Source organism: Podarcis muralis, chromosome 3 (assembly GCF_964188315.1).
Source record: "Podarcis muralis chromosome 3, rPodMur119.hap1.1, whole genome shotgun sequence".
NCBI classification, from domain to species: Eukaryota; Metazoa; Chordata; class Lepidosauria; order Squamata; family Lacertidae; genus Podarcis; species Podarcis muralis.
The window spans coordinates 12,089,124-12,110,806 of NC_135657.1; the positions used below are offsets into that span (position 1 = coordinate 12,089,124).

At 43.9% G+C, this 21,683-nt stretch overlaps 1 protein-coding gene across 3 annotated transcripts in view; it reads right to left on the reverse strand.

Annotated features, from left to right (window-relative positions):
- The window catches only part of EML6 (EMAP like 6), a 175,782-nt gene that overhangs the window by 90,808 nt on the left and 63,291 nt on the right, over nucleotides 1–21,683 (reverse strand). For 2 of the 3 annotated variants that reach the window (XM_077925440.1, XM_077925441.1), the window contains 5 exons: nucleotides 19,366–19,501; nucleotides 10,092–10,293; nucleotides 4,755–4,892; nucleotides 3,297–3,553; nucleotides 75–287 (listed from right to left, as the gene is read on the reverse strand). In XM_077925440.1, the coding sequence (XP_077781566.1) occupies nucleotides 75–287; nucleotides 3,297–3,553; nucleotides 4,755–4,892; nucleotides 10,092–10,293; nucleotides 19,366–19,501 (946 nt within the window). Of the gene's footprint in view, nucleotides 1–74; nucleotides 288–3,296; nucleotides 3,554–4,754; nucleotides 4,893–10,091; nucleotides 10,294–19,365; nucleotides 19,502–20,312; nucleotides 20,499–21,683 lie in introns of all 3 variants that reach the window. The other variant, XM_028725094.2, reaches the window with a different exon arrangement.

The window sequence follows — 21,683 nt, forward strand, 5'->3', positions numbered from 1 at the left end:
TCCACTAAGGAAACACTAAATGATCAATCCCAACCACAAGCAAGCAATCAGTTATGCACAGGACAGAGTCTTACCTTTCTTTAGACAAGGAAATCTGAACAATTTAACTAATCCAAAGTCGTCTCCAGTCACCAGAACGGCATTATTGTAATTTCCATCCACAGAGTTGATGTCTGTAACGTTGCTATACTTTGGCCAGATCCCGTTCACTTCTGATCCCATCACACATGTCCAGGAAGCCCAATGAATCCCTTTGATTTCATCTTTGCTTGTTAAATGCTTTCCAGCTGAAATGAAATCAGGTTAATAAGCTGTTTAACCATTTGCGTTTCAGAAGAAGTAACGGAACGGAAATTTCTACCTCGGCGGCTTTCAAATTTCCTGTTTTAAGGGATTAGTTCCATATCAACCTGCCTGCTAAGGATTTCCTCCATGTCAGCTGTGGGACGACCACAGTTTATTGGTAAATTTTCATGCGCAGAGGGTCACAGGTTCAATCCCTGGTACCTCCAGGTATGTATGGATATTTCACTACCAGTTTCCTGAGAATCTTGTCAGCAGTTTGGTTTCGATTGTACACAATTAATTTCGGCTTCTATTCTTTTTCTTTCTTTCTTTTCAATTTTTTTAAATTCATTTTATAACACAACTAAACAACACAAACAGAAAAACAAACAATACGAACAAATTCTTGTCTTATCCTTATTTTTTCTAAACATTGTTAGATGAGCTTCCCCAAGTCTCCCTATCTGATTTTCATTTTACCTCATCTTTAGCAGTTTACATATATCATTATTTTTAACCATTTTTATCACGCTTACTTTTACCAAAAAAATCTTCACATGTTATCGCTTACAAATAATACTATTTTAAAATACACTATCTTCTACTTCTAACCCTATAGCCGATATCCACTTCCAAGGCTATTCTAGACTTTAAATATTAACATATTTTTTCACATATTCTTTAAACTTCTTCCAATCTTCTTCCACTGTCTCTTCTGTTCTTGGGCACTCGCCATCATCACTGGCCGCTCAAAAAGTAGGGCCGGCTGTAGCAGCAGTACCGGACTCCTTGCCTTGCCTGATCGCAAAAATGCGCCACAACTCCTTTGTTTATATTATCACTGTAAGCCTAGGGTTTACAAATCTCATAACATCACTGTTGTTTCAGAAGAAGTGGCGCTCATCTGAGCTGCCTGCTGTCGCCAGAAAGCTCTCCTCTGGAAAAGTGCAGAGAGATGGAGTCTGGCTTCCACGCTCAATAGGAGTGATCTCTGAAACCACTCTAAACTTCCTGCTCACTAGCTGGACATGTACCGTATTTTTTGCTCTATAAGACTCACTTTTTCCCTCCTAAAAAGTAAGGGGGGAATGTGTGTGCGTCTTATGGAGCGAATGCAGGCTGCGCAGCTATCCCAGAAGTCAGAACAGCAAGAGGGATCGCTGCTTTCACTGCGCTGCGATCCCTCTTGCTGTTCTGGCTTCTGAGATTCAGAATATTTTTTTTCTTGTTTTCCTCCTCCAAAAACTAGGTGCGTCTTGTGGTCTGGTGCGTCTTATAGAGCGAAAAATACGGGGGGTGTGTGTGTGTGTGTGTACATTAAAATAAACACATATATTTAGAATGAGCAAGCCACCCCTCGCCACCCCCTGTGGGCACCCAGGCAACCCTTCCCTATTTTTTGAAGACTTTTCAAAAGACGCCCCCCTCCCAAAGTCTGACTCTAACCTGCATGCATTTTGGACCCATTTTGCAGTCACTCCAAAATGATCCCAAATGAGCACTGTGCGCGCTCAGAAGCCATGGAATATAGAATGATGGCTGGAGAATAATAAAAATAGAGGAAGGGAAAGAACAGTGGGATGCTCTACTTGGAGGAAATGGCTGAAATGGAACTCTGGGCAGGGGCACTCACTTTGGCAGCTAGGCTATACTGCAACATTTTGTTGCAGATTCCACTTTTAACAGCGGTCTGTGTTATTATTTGTTTGCTTGTTTTATTAATTCCAAGGTGACCTGATTACAGTTTCATGTTCTACTACGGGGAAGATGACAACAATGTTGATGATTTAGAAACCTTAGTTTTGGAGTTGTTCTAAATTCTGATAATGGCTACTCCATTATCCTTTCTGCTGCATCAGGTCAAATCCTAGACCTTTCCCACCAGTTCCGGAATAATTGTTAATGAAAGGAATTTGGAAATTTTCTCCAAAAAAGGTTTCTGTTACATATTTTATCACATTTCTTTCCTGAATCAACACATAATGACTTCAATTTGAGCACAACCTTGGACGTAATTCAGGTGGGGTAGTAAATCTGACTAGGATGAGGAAAAGTCGGGTTCAAACCCCTGCTCAGCAATGAAGTTCACCGTGTGTGTGACCTTGTACTAGTCACTATTGTTGGCTCATATCAAGCAAGTCAAGCAGACCTGCCTGAGGACTGCAGAGCAAGCAGGGATGGGGAAGAAGTCAAACCCAGGTTTGCGGTTAAATAACTTTCCTAAGTCACAATATTTCTAAGACGTTAAAGGTAAAGGTAAAGGGACCCCTGACCACCAGGTCCAGTTGTGGCTGACTCTGGGGTTGCGGCGCTCATCACGCTTTATTGGCCGAGAGAGCCGGCGTATAGCTTCTGGGTCATGTGGCCAGCATGACTAAGCCGCTTCTGGCGAACCAGAGCAGTGCACGGAAACGCCGTTTACCTTCCCGCCGGAGCGGTACCTATTTATCTACTTGCACTTTGACGTGCTTTCGAACTGCTAGGTTGGCAGGAGCAGGGACCGAGCAACGGGAGCTCACCCCGTCATGGGGATTCGAACCACCAACCTTCTGATTGGCAAGTCCTAGGCTCTGTGGTTTAATCCACAGCACCACCCGCATACGAGAACCAAAACACAACCATCCTTCAAAACTTGCACGTCTCTGAATTTTGTAATATACGTAGTTCTCTAGTCAAGTATTGTGTACAATAATGTATACACTACAGTAAAATGTGCATTAATATATATATATATTAGTGAAAATTATTTTGAGGAAATATCTATGCAAAAATATGTATACTGGGAGAAATCCGCACTAAAATGCTGGTGAATTTTCCTGAGGACTTTAAAAACAAATCACAGATGTGAAAATGTGGAAAACTTAAGACTTGAAAATGAGAAACTGACTAGAAACTGAAGGTGACAGATTTGCCTTTCCCTGGTACCAATCAGCCTTTATACCTGTGAAATTTAAAACTGCACAGTTCTATTTACAAATGTTTAAAAACCAGTGCAAATCTAAAGGACTTACATGGCATCCTGTAGAAGAAGCGTTCTCCTGCACCATCATTAGTTTGCAAGAATTTGCTGTCCAGAGACCAGTCGATATGAGTAATAAAGCTAGAAGACTTGTTGCATTCTCCAGTTTTTTTGTACCGTTGAGCAACTGCATAGATATCCACAGGGCCATCATTGGAACCCACTGCAAGATAGCAGCCATCTGGCGAAAACTTCATTTCATGAATTACTTCTTTCCGGTCTTTGATATGAACTACCTCTGTCATATCTCTGCAAAGGGGTGGAAATGTCAACAGCAGGCCTGAAGATGCAAAATGTTAAAACCAAAACCAAGCCTACGCCACCTCAAAAGTCCTGATTTATTTATTACTTTGATTAAAAAGAGCCCACCTTTTCAGTTCCCAAAATGTTAAAAAATAAATAAACAGGTATAATTAAAACAGAGGTTTTATTTCACTGGAGCCTACACACAGAACAGTGTGCACTGGGTTGCAGCCTTAGAAGAAGTGCACAGTGTCAGTAAGCCAAAACAGATTATTACCAGCAGGTATCAGAGAATGTGAACTTATTTGGGGCATTTTGTACATTGTCAGGTTAATAAATAAGCGCAGCCTCCAACCATACTTCCTATATTACTTGGGTAACACTCACAATTCATAGCCAGAGAATATGTACATTGACAAGCTAATAATGTGCACAGTATATTATTAAGTGTTCTGTTTTGTGCACTGTTCAACGTCATTTGGACACTATGCATGGTAACTGAAGAATGTGCAAAATCTCCTCTTCACACTGTCCATTCATGTACATTCCCAGTGCTTTCATCTCCAACGAACTCAAATTAAACCCCACGTGCACAAAATTAAGCCAATTCAGACCCATTTCAATTCAATTAATGATAGTGTATCAGGCTGAAAGCAAGCCTTTTGCTGATTTGCTGTCTCTTCAGCTCTCGTCTTTCTTGCTCAGCTCATGTGCCCAGCTTTAAAGACAATATTATGGTATGTTAAAAATATTCCCCATGCTGTCTGAACTGGGAAACTGTTGTTTAAGGGCTGCTTAAAAATCAGTTACAGATAGGTAGCCGTGTTGGTCTGCCATAGTCAAAACAAAAAAAATTCCTTCCAGTAGCACCTTAAAGACCAAAGTGTGTATCTGAAGAAGTGTGCATGCACACGAAAGCTCATACCAAGAACTAACTTAGTTGGTCTTTAAGGTGCTACTGGAAGGATTTTTTTTTTGTCTTAAAAATCAGGTTATTGGACTAGGATCTGGTTACTGGAGAAAGGGAGTGGCAAGGAAGTGAGAGGAAAACTTGTGGTCACACACCTTGTTCTCAGGCAAACAAACCACGGCTTATCAGAAAATTATGAGCTGGGCTATGGACTTGTTATAGAATGGTGCAAGTAGCACCCACAATTTCAGATTTGGTCCGAGTTTTTAGAACATGCTTGCTTTCTTTTTCTCCTACCTTACTCTCAGAACAATGAAGGAACCATCCTTCATTCCCAGTGCTAGCTGAGATCCGTCAGGGCTGAAAGATACACTTCGCACAGCTTCTTCCATATTGCAACGAGCAATCAAGGCGTGGTCAGCAAGGCTCCATAACCTGAGCAAGAACGAAAAGGACCAGAGAAAACTTATCACTGCAGAATATGCTAGTTAATTTACTTGGCAGCAGAAACTTTTGTCCAGATTCTACTCGCTGCTCTCACTTCCTATTACACTAGCCTATTCCCAAATGATGAAAACCTGCATTTTTAATTGTATCATTAACACATTCACAAAAAACCCTCAATAATCATTTGGGTGCTACAAGTATAATATAGGTGTTGGAGGGTATAATATAGGAGACGTTGGAGGGGTTTTGTGCACTTTTGGACGGTGGCTTCTAACCTTAAAGGTAAAGGGACCCCTGACCATTAGGTCCAGTCGTGACCGACTCTGGGGTTGCGGCGCTCATCTCGCTTTATTGGCCAAGGGAGCCAGCGTACAGCTTCCGGGTCATGTGGCCAGCATGACTAAGCCGCTTCTGGCGAACCAGAGCAGCACACGGAAACGCCGTTTACCTTCCCGCTGGAGCGGTACCTAATTATCTACTTGCACTTTGACATGCTTTCAAACTGCTAGGTTGGCAGGAACAGAGACCAAACAACAGGAGCTCACCCTGTTGTGGGTATTCAAACCGCTGACCTTCTGATTGGCAAATCCTAGGCTCTGTGGTTTAACCCACAGCGCCACCCGCGTCCCTAACCTTAATGACTGGTAATAGGTTACTGAGTTGTTTAAGCTACCATTTCCCAGGGCTTCCTTCTCCAGAGCTCTGGAATGCCTATCAGTAGGTGAGCTGCAAGATTTAATTGCATTAGGAACTGGATAGGAAACAAAGTGTGTGCTTACTCCAGAAGCCTCAGGCCTGCAGGACAGAAAGTAGGAACACTCTCATGGTCCATGGATTGTATCCAACAAAGTCATCTTTTTGGTGCAAAGAATTCTGGCTGCACAACAGGACTTCCTCTCCTTTTCCCACGTGCCCCATGCACATGCCCCATTCAGGGTTGGAAGAAACCCTGGACAAAATCAAGCCTGTGTGTATGGAGATCTAGATCCCTGGCGATAGAGAAGTGGGAGAAGTCCAGTTGTACATGCAGAAGTCATTGGGCTAATGGGATGGTTTTGTGAGTGCAACCCTATGCTGATGGAGAACAGCGAATGTACTGTCATGTACTGAGTTGAATAGGATCCAAAATGCAGCAGTCTGATTGGTCCTAGAACAATAGGATTCAGAATGCAGCTGTCTGATTGGTCCTAGAACAAGAGGATTCAGAATGCAGCAGTCTGATTGGTCCTAGAACAATGCAGCAGTATGACTGGTCTGCAGGAGCCACCCAATACAGCTCCAGGTGGAAGTGAATCCACAACCTGATTGGCCTACAGGAGAATCCCGGAATTAGCCAATCACGTGCAGCCCATTGTGTAAATAATGTATATAAAAGCAGATATTTTGGGGGAACTTTCATTCCTCCTCACCACTATGAGCTGAATAAAGAGCATGAAATCCATTCTCGACTCCGAGTATATTTCAGTACACTTGCTGCTTCCTTGTCCTGAGTGATGAAGTCATTTGCCCTGTGTATGTGTCTCTCTCTCTCTCTCTCTCTCTCTCTCTCTCTGTGTGTGTGTGTGTGTGTGTGTGTGTATTGTAAATCGCTTTGAATTAACTTGGCTTGTTTGTTTTTAAAGTGACCAATAAATTTAAAAATAAATAAAATGACGATGGGGCTTACCCGATTGGCAACAATATATTTTTAACAAGATGTGATGATGGGGGCCATGTAAAAGGTAAAAGTACTGCTGGGACAGAGCAGCAGGAGTTCACCCCGTTGCGCGGATTCAAACTGCTGACCTTCTGATCAGCAAGCTGCAGAGGCTCAGTGGTTTATACCATAGCGCCACCCGCTCCCACTTGGGGGTCATGTATACACCACATTAACTCCAGCAAAACAAAGCAGAACTATGGTCTGTCTCCTGATTGAGTCTTCCACACCCAGAACCAACAGAGGGCTGCTTCTCGGTAGTGGCGCCTGCCCTATGGAACGCCCTCCCATCAGATGTCAAAGAGATAAACAACTACCTGACATTTAGAAGACATCTGAAGGCAGCCCTGCTCAGGGAAGTTTTTAATGTGTGACGTTTTAATGTATTTTTAATCTTTGTTGGAAGCCGCCCAGAGTGGCTGGGGAAACCCAGCCAGATGGGCGGGGTACAAATAATAAATTATTATTATTATATTATCTACATTACACCAAAGCCCCCAGAACATTGCAACAGGAACACTGGCAGCTGCTTGTGCCAAGTTAAGGCTATTTGTCCACCTAGCCTAGTGTTATCTGCTCTCATTGGTAGTAGCTGCGTAGGGTTTGCAGGAAAAAATATTTTCCCTTGCCTGCTACCTAATCGTGTTAAATGGAAATGCCAGGAACTTAATGTGGGCCCTTCTGCATGCAGAGCATGTGCTCAGCCACCCAGCTATGTTCCAACCCCAGTACACTGACAAATCTTTCCACCAGGAGCAAACACCAGTTTCTGCTAAAGTAAAAAATAAAATAAAAATGCAATATGCAAATGATGCCACAAAGCATATGCAAGGCATGAATCAGAAAATCACAGACATTTCAACATGTTCAGCACATCAAGAATAGTTAGTATCAGCTGCTCAGAATGGTAAAAATGAGAGGGAAAGACCCGTCTCCTAGGAAACTGGCTTCCTCGGCTTTTCCCGTGAATTACAGAATTACCCTGACATCAAACTGAAGCGATACAGGAATGTACTAAGTCAACTAGGGGGATCAAGTTTAATGCAGGAGTTCGTTGAAAGGGTTTGGTTTCATTGGGGGGGGGGAGCATGGCAGAATTTGACAAATGTGACCCTGCCCTTATATTAACAACTATGCTCAAGACCAGGCACCCTCAACCTGCGGCCCTCCAGATGTTTTGGCCTACAACTCCTATGATCCCTAGCTAGCAGGACCAGTGGTCAGGGATGATGGGAATTGTAGTCCAAAACATCTGGAGGGCTGAAGGTTGGGGATGCCTGCTCAAGTCGGTTTCTTCAGATCAACAGTCTGGAAATGCAAGGAATATAGAAGAAGAAAGGTTCCATATTTAAACGTTTAGAAAAATTAGGAAGGAGCATAGGTAGCTTCCTTTTAACAAGTCAGACTACTAGTCCATCTTGTTCAATGTTGTCTACGCTGTCTGGCGGTGGCTGTCCAGGGTTTCAGACAGGGGTCTCTCCCAGCCCTAATGTCACAGAGCGTGCTGGTCAGTAAATCACACAGTTCCAAGTTGGAGTTAATTCTTTATTAGCAAAAACACAATCTTCACAGACTTGGCTGTAGTGATCAGGTGGGATTGCTATGAGGAATTATAACAAATATAGAGTAAGCCATCTGTGTCAGCAGTGAAAGCATTGCGTTGACTGGGTTTAAACTATTTTGATATGATTCTTGATCAGTCCACACCTCTGCATCCCTGTTCCATTTCTCTTTCTTGACCAGTCACGTACACTGCCAGTTGCCCAGGCAGGCATCCTGGGTCATCAAAGACAGTGGGCAGCTTCTTTGATGTAGCTTTTCTGATATGTTAATCTTAGGATGTTAATCTTAGGGCCAGGAAACAGGTTTCACATAAAGGTGATAATGATCGCTGTCCTCCTGGCCATCCTTCTTATCATGTATATTGTTTGTTTATGACCTCAGGGGTTGCCAAATAGCTCCTTTGCTGTTCTGTTTTGTTTACCCCAGAAATATGTGTGCTTAATTAGTTTTGGTAGTTTAACTTTGTCCCCACGTGGGGTTTGTTGAAATGCTCAGAAGAAATCTGATTGGTTCTAATGAACACTCTGTAAAAAGTTCTTTCGTGAATAAAACGACCTGGGCCGAGGGGTGGAGACGGCGAAATTATTATACGCACCCTTCCCAGAGTCTTGCTGGTTCAAGCCTCTGTGTGTATTCTTACTAATCAGAGTTCAATCCTTCCTTTACTTTGTGAACGCCTCATTGGCTGAGTGTCAGGTCTAATGAACCCAGCAGCAGCGTTCTCTGTGGGTCTTACTCCATGAAATCAGTTGCTGAGACTAAATGTCCCCAGCTCCCCATAGCTGTTTTTGTGTTGTCCTGTGAACTGCCCTGAGGCCTGCAGGTATACGGCAGCATACAAATGAAGAAGAAGTCGTTGTCTCCTCCTTTCCAGGGCTTTCCCCAAACAATTGGAGACTGTACATGCGTGCAGCTATTCTCTCCTCTGCCCCTTTCATGCCTCTTCTGGGTCAGGGAGACAAGGGGGGAGGGGAGACACAGATCCATGCTCTTTTCTAAGCAGAAAGTTGCCAGAAGCTAAGACTGCTTGAAATCTAGCAGCTGCTCGCACTTCTCAGAAAGTCTGCTTCAGCTTCCTTTGGAAGCTCTGTAATTCGCTTGTCGAAAACCCTGACTTCTGCAATCCTTAACCAGCCCAAAGAATTGTGTTTTCTTGGAACTACTCCAGCTTATTCTATCAGACACCTGGCCACCGAGTTCATTTACTGGAAACTTATGCTGGCTGCTGCATCCCCCCGCACCCAAAAAATGGGTTACTTAGCAACCACCTCGCCAGTAAATTAAGGATCTCATAAGCTTTACTGGTGTTTCGGAACAATTAATGCTTGAGCCTTCCTCTGAGAAAAAATTAGCAGAACAGGAATAGTTTTCATAGCCATAGTTCAGTGGTGAAGCATCTGCTTTGATTGCACGTCCTCTTTCATGATGCCTGTTTGTGTGTTTGCGAACAGAAACCTCTGACTTTTACAGGGCTTGAGGCATACATTGCTCTACAGTGGTACCTCGGGTTAAGTACTTAATTCATTCCGTTCCAATTTTAGTATATGTGCTGCCGAAGCGAGCACAGTACTTAATTCATTCCGGAGGTCTGTACTTAACCTGAAACTGTTCTTAACCTGAAGCACCACTTTAGCTAATGGGGCCTCCTGCTGCTACCATGCCGCTGGAGCCCAATTTCTGTTCTCATCCTGAAGCAAAGTTCTTAACCTGAAGCACTATTTCTGGGTTAGCAGAGTCTGTAACCTGAAGCGTATGTAACCTGAAGCGTATGTAACCCGAGGTACCACTGTGTCTCTGGGCCCACTCCCCACTGGTGCGTCCCTCCCTGGGATGTTTACCAACAAGGAAATGCCCCCATCCCCATTTTAAAGCATGGCAGCTCCCCAAAATGTATGGGCGACAGTCCATAGCCCATCTTCTTGCCTTACCGCACGGATCGATCATCGCTGCCGGTAACAACTAACGGTTTCTTGGGATGCACCGCCAGGGCCCAGAGCTCTCCTTCGCAGTGACCTTGCATTATGAGCATGGGCTTGTCCCTTTCTCTCACGATGACCTCAAATATTTCGCTGTCCTGCGTCCCTGCTAAAAGCCGGTCTGCTTTCCAGCACACGCTTCGGATGGACAAACCTGAGAGGGGACAGAATAGCCTTAGAATGACGACGGCTGATAGGTGAGGATATTAATAGAATCATAGAATCATAGAGTTGGAATAGACCACAAGGGCCATCGAGTCCAACCCCCTGCCAAGCAGGAAACACCATCAGAGCACTCCTGACATATGGTTGTCAAGCCTCTGCTTAAAGACCTCCAAAGAAGGAGATTCCACCACACTCCTTGGCAGCAAATTCCACTGTCGAACAGCTCTTACTGTCAGGAAGTTCTTCCTAATGTTTAGGTGGAATCTTCTTTCTTGTAGTTTGGATCCATTGCTCCGTGTCCGCTTCTCTGGAGCAGCAGAAAACAACCTTTCTCCCTCCTCTATATGACATCCTTTTATATATTTGAACATGGCTATCATATCACCCCTTAACCTCCTCTTCTCCAGGCTAAACATGCCCAGCTCCCTTAGCCAAGATGTTATAGACAAGATGTTAAATTGTTTTTATATGCAACAGCAGCAGCAAGAGTATTCTTAGTGCAGAAATGGAAGCGAGAAGAAATTCTGACGAAAGAAGAATGGCAGACAAAATTAATGGACTACGCAGAATTGGATAAGATGACAGGAAGGATTTGAAACCTGCGGGACCAGAGATTCACAGAAGATTGAAAGAAATATACGAACTATTTGAAGAGCGACTATAATCAACAAATGATGCTGGTAGTACTACAAGAAGTTTTGTAAGGAGAAATAAATGAAACATTGCAAAATAGAGAAAGATTAGAGATATTCATTATGAGATTTAAATAATAGTGAAAGTAAGAAATGTATATTAAGTGATTAGATTGGAAAATTTTCAGATGTGATTGATGGAAGTCAAAAAAAGATTGTATAAGATGTAAAAGTATGTTTAATTATTGTTGAAAATGATATGTTAAAAAACTAATAAAATTATATATATATATATATATATATATATATATATATATATATATAATGACGATAGCTGGCTATCAATCTGTTTCATAGAGTTGAAAGGGACCCTCTGGCCCACAGTCATCCCTGGGTGGGCTCAAACCACCAACCTTCTGGTCAACAGCACGACACACTGATCCACCGTGCTGTGATCCAGTGAAAGTTAAGCCCTTAAGTTAGGGTTGCCTCAAACTCAGGATGAAAGGGGAAAACGTGCTAAGAGGAAGGCACACTTGGCAAACCCTCACCATGATCAACTCCTGCCTAGAAACCTATGTCCCCATTGTGGAAGAAGATCCCCATTGTGGATCCAGAATTGCCCTCCACAGTCACTTACGGACTCACTGTTAAGACCGTGTTCATAGAAGACAATCTTACTTGACTACAAGTGATTGCCAAAGAAGAAGATTCTGAAGAGCCTATAAGAGCATGTTATGACGGCTCTCATTTTAAATATTTCTACTATATGTAGGCTATAGAAGCTGTGATATATTGCTGAGGGTGGGCAGGAGAAGAGAAGATGAAAGCAAGTCTTCAACCACCAGTTATGTATACCTATGTCTCATCCAGAAATTATAGCCAGAGACATTTTGGCAAATTAAAAAAATCCACCCAGACAGAAATTTTACCCCTGAAAGAAAGGATGTGTCCTGGAAAAAGAGGACATGTGGCAACCCTACTTAAGTTGCACTGTTTCCTGTGGGTGTTCAAAATGTGCACTGAAAGCAGTGAGACTTAAAAGCACTCAGCCCTGGCTAGTTTCTGGGCCAGTGCTCCTTCAGTTGGTACTCAGTGCAGCTCATAACACTACAAGGAATAGGAGGAATACAGGTAACTAGCAGCTTACGCAAGGTTTTGGTTAATGGGAGGCCATGCATAATAATGTAAAGCCATGATTTCTAGGCCCGGGTCTGAGCAGACTTCTGTTTGCCCCACTGCTTCCCCCCCCAGGGAAACCCTCTCTTTACTGCTGAATCAGAGCAAACATCAATCCGTGGAAAATCTGATGGACATTTGCTCTGATTCAGCAGTAAATAAGAGAGTTTTCCTGTGGGGATGCAGCAGGGCAAACGGTAGAAAGGACAAGCTCACAGCTGCCAAGTCCAGTGCTGTCTATCAAAGATGAAAGGCAGCTCACCTGGGGCTTGTTAAGGCCTGCCTGCTAGGGTCTGCAAAAAACAGGGCCCAGGAGGCCAGAAAATACCAATATGCCATTGGTGTACTACATATCTCTCCATGGGCCACAAGGTGGAAAGACCTCATTTCGGATGCTGATTTTCTGATTCGGCACACACACATTTTAATTTTTTTTTAGGTAACTGCTGACACCTGTTCACAAAACACCATTCTTTCCATTCTTCAGCTCGTGTAGTAGCCAAAGGTTAATTTATGTAAATGCACACGCCGTTCTTTATTAAGCACTCTTAATTGAGAGGTATTTTATCTGATACGAATCAGATATCGGTCCTTTTCTCTCTCCAGTTTACCATCACTGACTATGTTAACAAAGTGCATATGGATGAACAGTACCGAACAGTTAATTCTCGCTGCTGGCAGGCTAGCAATCTGTTTCATCAGATAAAGCTCTCTTCTACTGTACAATAAGCAGATGTGCCCTGCTTCCAAAAATACGAAAACAAAACTGACTTTAATCTCATTCTTCGATCAAACTACAGGTTCGCTATGTTTCATGGGGATTAAGTCACTACATGGCATGGTCTAATATTAATTCCTGGTTCAGACTCTGAAAAATCTTTCACATATGAAGAGCCTGGCTAGTTCAGCCTAAGGGTCTAATTCAGCCCAGCATCCTGCTTCTATAACGGCCAACCAGATGCTTCCAGGAAGCCCACAAGCTGGTCATGAATGCAAGACCTAGAATCATAGAATCATAGAGTTGGAAGAGACCACAAGGGCCATCGAGTCCAACCCCCTGCCAAGCAGGAAACACCATCAGAGCACTCCTGACATATGGTTGTCAAGCCTCTGCTTAAAGACCTCCAAAGAAGGAGACTCCACCACACTCCTTGGCAGCAAATCCCACTGTCGAACAGCTCTTACTGTCAGGAAGTTCTTCCTAATGTTTAGGTGGAATCTTCTTTCTTGTAGTTTGGATCCATTGCTCCATGTCCGCTTCTCTGGAGCAGCAGAAAACAACCTTTCTCCCTCCTCTATGTGACATCCTTTTATATATTTGAACATGGCTATCATATCACCCCTTAACCTCCTCTTCTCCAGGCTAAACATGCCCATGACCTGTCTCCCATTCCTCAAGCAAGGCATGAAGGTTCCAGCTTTCTCTTGTTAACCCAGAATTATGTGCTCAGATTGTTTTCAGGAGGGGTTCACTCCCTCTAAAGATGTGGTCTCACAACTCAGAACTGATCCTGGGCACTACCCTGTGAAGGTGCCACACACTTCTGTGTAGACAGAGTTTCCCACCTTTAGGGGCGGCCCCTATTCTGGGTCACCACCCTCCTGAACTTCCAAGGGTGGGAGAATTACCACGAGCGCCTTCCCTGCTGATCTTAATACCCAAGAGCTTCTGCGCTCTCAGATGTTTGGAGTCGAAGGCATTTAGGGCTTTAAACACTAGCGTGAACATCTTAAATTGCACCTGGAAATGAACAGGCAGCCAAAGCAGTTGGAAGAGAAGTTACATGAGTTCTAAACCTAACCCTAGTCAATAATGTGGCCACTGCATTTTGAACCAGTTGACGTTGCCAAGTCGTCTTCAAGAATAGCCACACTTAGAGCTCACGAAGCACCTTGGTCAAGTCATTTCTGCCCCGAAGCGGCTATATACCTGGCAAATCAGAGGGGGCTGGAAACAGGAACTCCTCACCACTGCTTTGCCCTCCAGTGACAATGCTGGACGCGGGTGGCGCTGTGGGTTAAAGCCTCAGTGCCTAGGACTTGCCGATCGAAAGGTCGGCGGTTCGAATCCCCGCGGCGGGGTGCGCTCCCGTCGTTCGGTCCCAGCGCCTGCCAACCTAGCAGTTCGAAAGCACCTTTGGGTGCAAGTAGATAAATAGGGACCGCTTACCAGTGGGAAGGTAAACGGCGTTCCGTGTGCTGCGCTGGCTCGCCAGATGCAGCTTGTCACGCTGGCCACGTGACCCGGAAGTGTCTGCGGACAGCGCTGGCTCCCGGCCTCTTGAGTGAGATGAGCACACAACCCTAGAGTCTGGCAAGACTGGCCCGTATGGGCAGGGGTACCTTTACCTTTACCTGACAATGCTGGATGCTGGAGTATCCGCAAAATATGAAGCAGCTTCTTCTAAGAGAGTGCAACCCTGACCAGAACAGGTTGTCTCCAAACCTCCTGGGCTTGAGAACTTGGAACACAAAACTTTTCCGGTGTTTTCAGGACATTTGCATAGGCACTTACACAGACATTCCCGCCGGAGTGGTACCTATTCACCTACTTGCACTTTTTGTGCTTTCGAACTGCTAGGTTGGCAGGAGCAGGGACTGAGCAACACCCCGTCGCGGGGATTCAAACCACCGACCTTCTGATCGGCAAGTCCTAGGCTCTGTGGTTTAACCCTATAAAGTGGTATAAAAATTTATAAATAGATAAATAAAGCCTGCTGGATGTTGTTTGCACCTCCCAAACCTCACAGGTGCATGTCCAAAGGGAGCACATGATTCCCGCCCCCATGGATACAAAAGGAGCCAAAGTGCATCTGCACAATTCTCTGCAAGTGGAATTCTGTCTCAATGAGCCAATTAGTATTAATAGTTTATACCTCTATATCTGTGTGCTGCAATTTTCTTTGCCTTTGTGTGCTTCTCTCCAAATGTTCTCTACGCAGAATCAATGGCTAATAAATGACATTAATTTGATAAACCCCTAATGAGACACCCCCCCCTTTAAGCTAAAAAGATTTTAACTTCCTTCAAGGCTGGAATGCGTTCTAGACCCCCTGTGAGAAACTGACATGCCTTTACAAGCAGCACATTAGGGGTAAATGGCATTTATAAATAAATGATGGCATCCTACTGCTGCCTATCATTCTGAAGGGAAGATTTTTGCCCCTCCATAATTGTGGTGACCTTCACTCTCCTGACAATTGTAAAAGTATACAGTCATACCTCGGGATAAATACGCTTCAGGTTGAGCGCTTTTGTGTTGCGCTCCGCGGCGACCCAGAAGTAACGGAGCACGTTACTTCTGGGTTTCGCCGCTCGCGCATGCGCAGATGGTAAAAATGACGTCACGTGCATGCGCGGAAGCTGCGAAACACGACCCGTGCAGACGCGTCTTACGTTATGTTCAGGAAGCGAACAGGGCTCCGAAATGGAACCCGTTCGCATCCCAAGGTACCACTGTTTATGGAAACTGGAATTGCTCTAAAACAAAAGGATAGTCCACATGTTTTTATGTGATTCTTACCCTAGAAATTAGCTTTGTCATTCCCCACTCTCTCATTCTCTCTCACACAACCACATATATAAATACAGGTATATATGTGGACACACCCACACCCACGTGTTTGTGTAGGAATGAAATACATATGGCATCACTTTTCCTGAAACATTTTCTGCACCCACCCCTATGAGCTATACCCCCAAATGTGCTTGGTTTGCCTCAGTTAAACTGATTCAGCTGGGCTTTAAGACCTGGAGTTACTGGGAATTAACAAAGTTTTCTTCCTTAGATAAGGGATAGACCTCCAGAAGCTGGAAAATATTTTATCAGTTACATGGCTTACTTTTGACCTTGTGGGGTCTTCAGACAAAAGAACAGTTGTAGGAATCTTTTTCAGTGTTTCAAAGCACAACACAACATCCTCTGTGCCAACAAATACACCTTTTAATAAATCTGAGCTGAGATCAAGTGACTCATCCAAATTTACTATGGGCTGTTTCTTATTGATACATTCATAGGTTCCTTGAAACACCACAGGAATGACCAAGTCAGCTTCTTCTGAAGAAAAAGCACCCACACACCCATTTATTCAAACATAACCTTATACATGCACCTATGCAATATTCAACTGTCTACAGATCCTGCAGAATTTGCTTATTAGCTAAAGAACAAGCCTTATTTTGAAAAACAAAAACAAATAAATGATGAAAACGCCCCTCTGACCCCAAATATATTCATCTGAGTCTGTCTTCTTAGCAGCAGCGGAGCAAGCCAATCGGGCGCTTGGGATGGCACGCGTGCCCTGTGCCCAAGGGCAGGGCCAGTTGCTGTAGGGGATGGGGCCAGCCACCCGCAGGGTGGGGCCAGCAGGGGCAGGAAACCTCCACGGGGCCTTCAAGGAGTCTGCCTGCCTCCTCCCACTCAGCCACCCTACAGCTGAGGGGGAGGCAGTGGGTGGACTGTTTGGGCACCGCAGAGCCTGTGCTCGCCTAAGCTACCATGTCTCTCCCAGGAGAGACACGTGGCTCAGGCACACTGCATGCACCGTGGTGAGTGCCGCCTGGCATTTTGTCACCCCCCCCCCTCAGTGGTGACACCTAGGGCGGACCACCCCCACCGCACCGCCCTTCCTCCACCCCTGCTTCTTAGGTCAATTAATTAGTTGGAGGTTCTCGAGGAAATGGTTTCCTCGCTTAGGTCTCTGGGCGAAAACTGGCCTTTGTGAGAAGAGGATACTGTTGAGATACTGCTGGGAAGATGGGGGCATCAGGCAGGCCCCCAGTTGGCTCCGGACAATCACCGGTCTCCCGTGGAACAGCATCAGTCAGTCAGGGACACGAGCCTCAGATACGTTCCAAGACCCGTGCACACTCTGTCAGCAGAGTGTAGAAATCATCCACAACGGAAGAGGAAGACAGAGAGAGCATATTTACAGCATTTATTCAGCATAGTTTGGGAACAAAGGAAAACATGACTGCTTGCCTTCGTGTCCAGCAAAACAGCGATAATACAAAAGCAACATACAACGGATGTTCCCAGCAGACTGTGCTAGGAGTAAACAGGCATGTGATACATAAACGTCATGCCTATACCCTTTTAAGGTGGAATGGAACTATATCCTAACAGATACATTAGAGTAACTAGGATGAGATCATTGGGTTGAAGTGCCTGTGTTATCTTGTGCTACGGTGCTTCAAAGCCAAACTGATCTCAGCTGTGTGGGAGCACACATATATTCAAGTGCTAGAAGATTCTAGATTGTACACCTGATTGGCTTAGGGGATTCGCCCCACTTGCAATGCATTGTACTATGAAGCTAGCTTGCTATTGTTCCCTCAATCTCCATTTCATCTCTGCTGTGTTTCCATGTTGCCTTCTGTGCTTTTGTACCTATTTCTTTGCACCACCCGAGAGATCCTATTGTCTGTGACTTCTGATATCTCTGTTATGTGGAATGTATAGAAGGATAAGAGTTAGGAAGATAGCTTTTGTAACTTTATTCTGATTTGTGATTCCCAGCTATATCTCTTAATTGGCTGTGGCTATTTTTATCCCCATCATTTTGAGGTCCTCTTACACGCCGAGTACACAGGTGCTTCAACCTTGGAGAAATGTCAGTGCCCATTTCTATGGATTTACTGCTGTTAACACTGATGAAGCTCAAACTGTGCCTGCAAAGGAGATCCTGCAGAGAAGCTATCCGGAGAAATAATTTAAAGGACAAACCACTAACTATAAAAATACAATGGCATAAACAGCATCGAAATCAGTATTTATAGAAGCATAAATGGGGCCACATTGCCATCATACTGAAGGCGAGTGACACTAAAACAAATGAATGGAGAAGATCTCTAGCATTTTCAGGTAGCAGGGGCAAGAAAAACTTTGTGTATGTGACAGTACAATGATATAGCTATTAGGTAACACTTTTATGCCAAGCATAATTTTGCATACATATTTCTGGAAGGTTCACTCCATTGAGATACGTGGGACTTACAACATAAAAACCTCTCTGGATCAGACTGGGATCAATCCAGTCAAGGCTCCTGTTTCCAGCTGGATCCTTTCAGGGTGCCCACAACTTAGTGTCGGAATCTCCGCTATGACCAAGCTACTCCTCTGGTAAAGCCTTCGGAATCTCCTCCGATGATGATTAATGACCTGAGCCTTTGATAAGGCTCCAGGCACTTTCCCCATTCAGCAGAGTATCAAAGCAGCAGAAGAGACGAGAAGTTTGAGCTACATTGCTAGGTTTTATTTCTAACTACGCAGACAGAAAAGAAATATACACGCTCTCTCTGTGAAAGCAGAGAGCAACTGGAAAACAAAGGAAGAGGAAACCAGTAACATCACATTCGTCTCCCGTCTTCCATGAGAGTTCCAACAGCCTGGAATCTCTGGAATGCAAAACAGAGTCTTGTGACTCCAAGCACTGCACAGTGGCATAAACAGAAACTAACACTTAGAGCATCTTCACATGAGCACCTCAGTCTGTAACACTTGCTAGAGAAGAAGCCACTAGCCAGTGCTAGTCAAGTTGCTCACTAGGAGCTATCCATGGTCCTGCAACTTCTGTCCAGCCTTGACTCCTTTTCTGTGGGATCCAGCACTGGACCAGAATATGACATCATATCCCATAATACTCCCACACATAGCATTGCTAGATGCAATCACACTGAGTGCTGCTGCTCCTGCTAAGTATTGTCCTGCACTGCCACAAGGTAATCCCACGAGGGGTTACCAACCATGGAGGAGACTCTACAAGAGAGCAGCTTTCTCTGGACTCCCTCAAAACTGACGCTGGCCCAGAAATACTGGGCTTGGTGGACAAATATTCTGACCTGCTATACGGCAGCTTCCTACATTGTCTGTTAAGGCAGTTTGAGTATCAGAGTAACACACACACATCATAATCTGCAATCCAAATGCTATACCCATTCATTTTGCCACCTCCAATTATTCTGTAGTACCACCCAACATGAAACGAAGGAATTGGTTGTGCTTCACTTGGGAAAGAGGTAGTGCCGTAAGCTACAATTGTGAAAACAAAGGCAAAATCTGAAGGGCAGATGTGCTAACTCTTGTATGTATTCCACCGCCTCCTCAAGATCACAGCAATAAGGATTAAATTCAAACTTGGAGGAAGAGAAAAGGAACAAAAATATTCATGTTTTGTATTGCACAAAATACATTACAAATAATTTCATAGAATCATAGAAACATAGAGTTGCGCAAAAAGTATTTTCATTACCTTTATAGCCTTGTTCATTTTCCCTGAGATCAATTTTAGTTATTGGCTTAAAAACAGTGTCCCACAGTCGAATGCAGCCATCTCTCCCACCGGTGGCAAAACCTTCTTCACATGCATACATGCTAAAAATGCCAGCCTGCGAATGAACAACATACATACTTGAACTGGATTTTTAACAAAAGGCATTTCAAAGCCCAAACCTGTTTGCAAGGGCTTAAACGTCATCATACTTAGGTTGGCTTCACATCAGCTTGTTTTTCCTATGAAACTCCTATTGTTCATATAAACCCAATGATTTGATGATTCCACCATATATCAGGGTCAGAGGCAGAACCTTTCCATAAGTGGGGGAGCGAAAAATGAACATGATCACGTTCATCATGTGATGGTCGCCAAGTGAACACCTCCCTTAGCATGATTTATAAGTCAGGACCTCCACATAGAAAACCTAACTTCTTTTTTCATTAACAACAGCCTCATCCAGGCACCATGGGACCCCCAGATGTTGCTAGGTTCCTATTCCCAAAGGTCCCAGTCCTCCTGACCAGCGGTGAGCTGGATGATGGGTGATGGAAGTTGCTGCACTGAAGCACTCCCAAGTCATGAGTGGTGGTCAGGAAGTGGCATGATGCTCTCTCTGTAGCTTCTCACTTGCTGCATTTCCTGGCAAAATTCTGTAAAATATGTGGCAACCTGCTCCTGGAAATTTTGGAGAAGTTTCACACACAAAAAAGCAGTTGGAAATGTGCCTCTTTTCACAGGGGAGAAAGCTTTTGAGAACCAGAGGCAAAGGTAGGATTTCAGCCCAGTCTTAATTCAGCATATAAAACCTACTGGATTAAAGTAGCCCCCTTCCCGAAGGGCCTCTGTGGTGCTTCAGAGCGAATTCAGGGAAGATGCTTCGTTATTTTCACAAAACAGAACCGAGAAAGTAGAAGGCAACTTACACCGTGAGCTCCTTGAATTGTGCGGGCTAAGGTGAGCCCTTTCCAGACGTAGATGTCTCCATTTAAAGCACCAGAGTATGTGACGTCATCTTTTGCGCAGGACAAACAGAGGATAGTTTGCAAGTCTCCTGTTTTACCAAATATCCCTCTTTTGGCTGTCAAGGCATTTCCGCAAAGTGTCCAAAACTACAAGGCAAAGTACAAAAAGGAGTCTGCGAGACTCGTGATCTGAGATCATCCTAAAGGCAGAACATATCTCCACGATGCTTGAGAACCTGGCAAGAGGCCCCAGTTGCTTCTGCTTACTTTATGCCGTGCATTTATGTGAATTATCAAGGTGGCCTACATGCATAAGCCACTCTGGGAGCCCATTCAGCTGAAGTGTGGGGTTTTAAAAATGCTTTGAACAAATAAACCCATTAAAATACATAAACACACACACACAAAAACACGTATTAACACAACATAAAATCACATGGTAGAGATAAAAATCAGATTTAGACAATGGTGAAAGCAATAATAAATAAGTAATTAACAGCAACCACGCAGAACTAAAGGAAAAAAATTGTATGAAAGGGTATGAAAGTGAAGGATAAATCCATTATTTTAACCGCTCCATTGCTTCATGGCCCTATCATGTATCACCTGTCTTAATGTTAGTGGATCAGTAAATGTTAAGGACACGCCTGCATCTGGTGACCTTTGCATGATTTCTATCGGCATTTGCAATCTTCTCTTTTTGCCTCTCTGCTCACAATCTCAGAGCTCAAGGAAAGTCTCCTCCCAAGAAGAAACTGAGCAAAACAGAGTCTTCGTTTTGCTGGTAGCCCATCTCCCAATCTTTGTTCTCTGTTAACAGCCCATCTCTCAGGTGATCTTTTGAACACAGCAAGCTGAGTCCAGCTATTAAGAGTCAGATTTCCAGTTTAACTCTACAAGCATTGATTAAATTCTAATACTAAATCAAGGGATTACGGATGTCTTGCACCCACAAACTCAGAACAATAATAATAGTAGAAGGGGCCAGGTTTGGGCATCGTCATGGACAAACAATCAATCAATCAATCAATCAATCAATCAAACTTGTTCTTAAGTTTCCCAATGTTTTGAGAATATAATATCAATAAAATCTATTTTTTTATGTTAAAATGGAGTCCTTCTGAACTCTGCCATTAACTGCACTTCCAGAAAGGACTTTAAAGGAGTCTTCCTTTGCAGGCTGATACAGTTAAAATAAACTAAAAAGGGTTTGCAAGGCTTAAAAAATTTCTTTCACCAAACGTGAATCATAATTCCTCCAGATAACAGCATCTCTAATATCAGAGAGCTTCAAAAGCAATTTACGTATAGCCCTGCCAGATTGGATAGCTG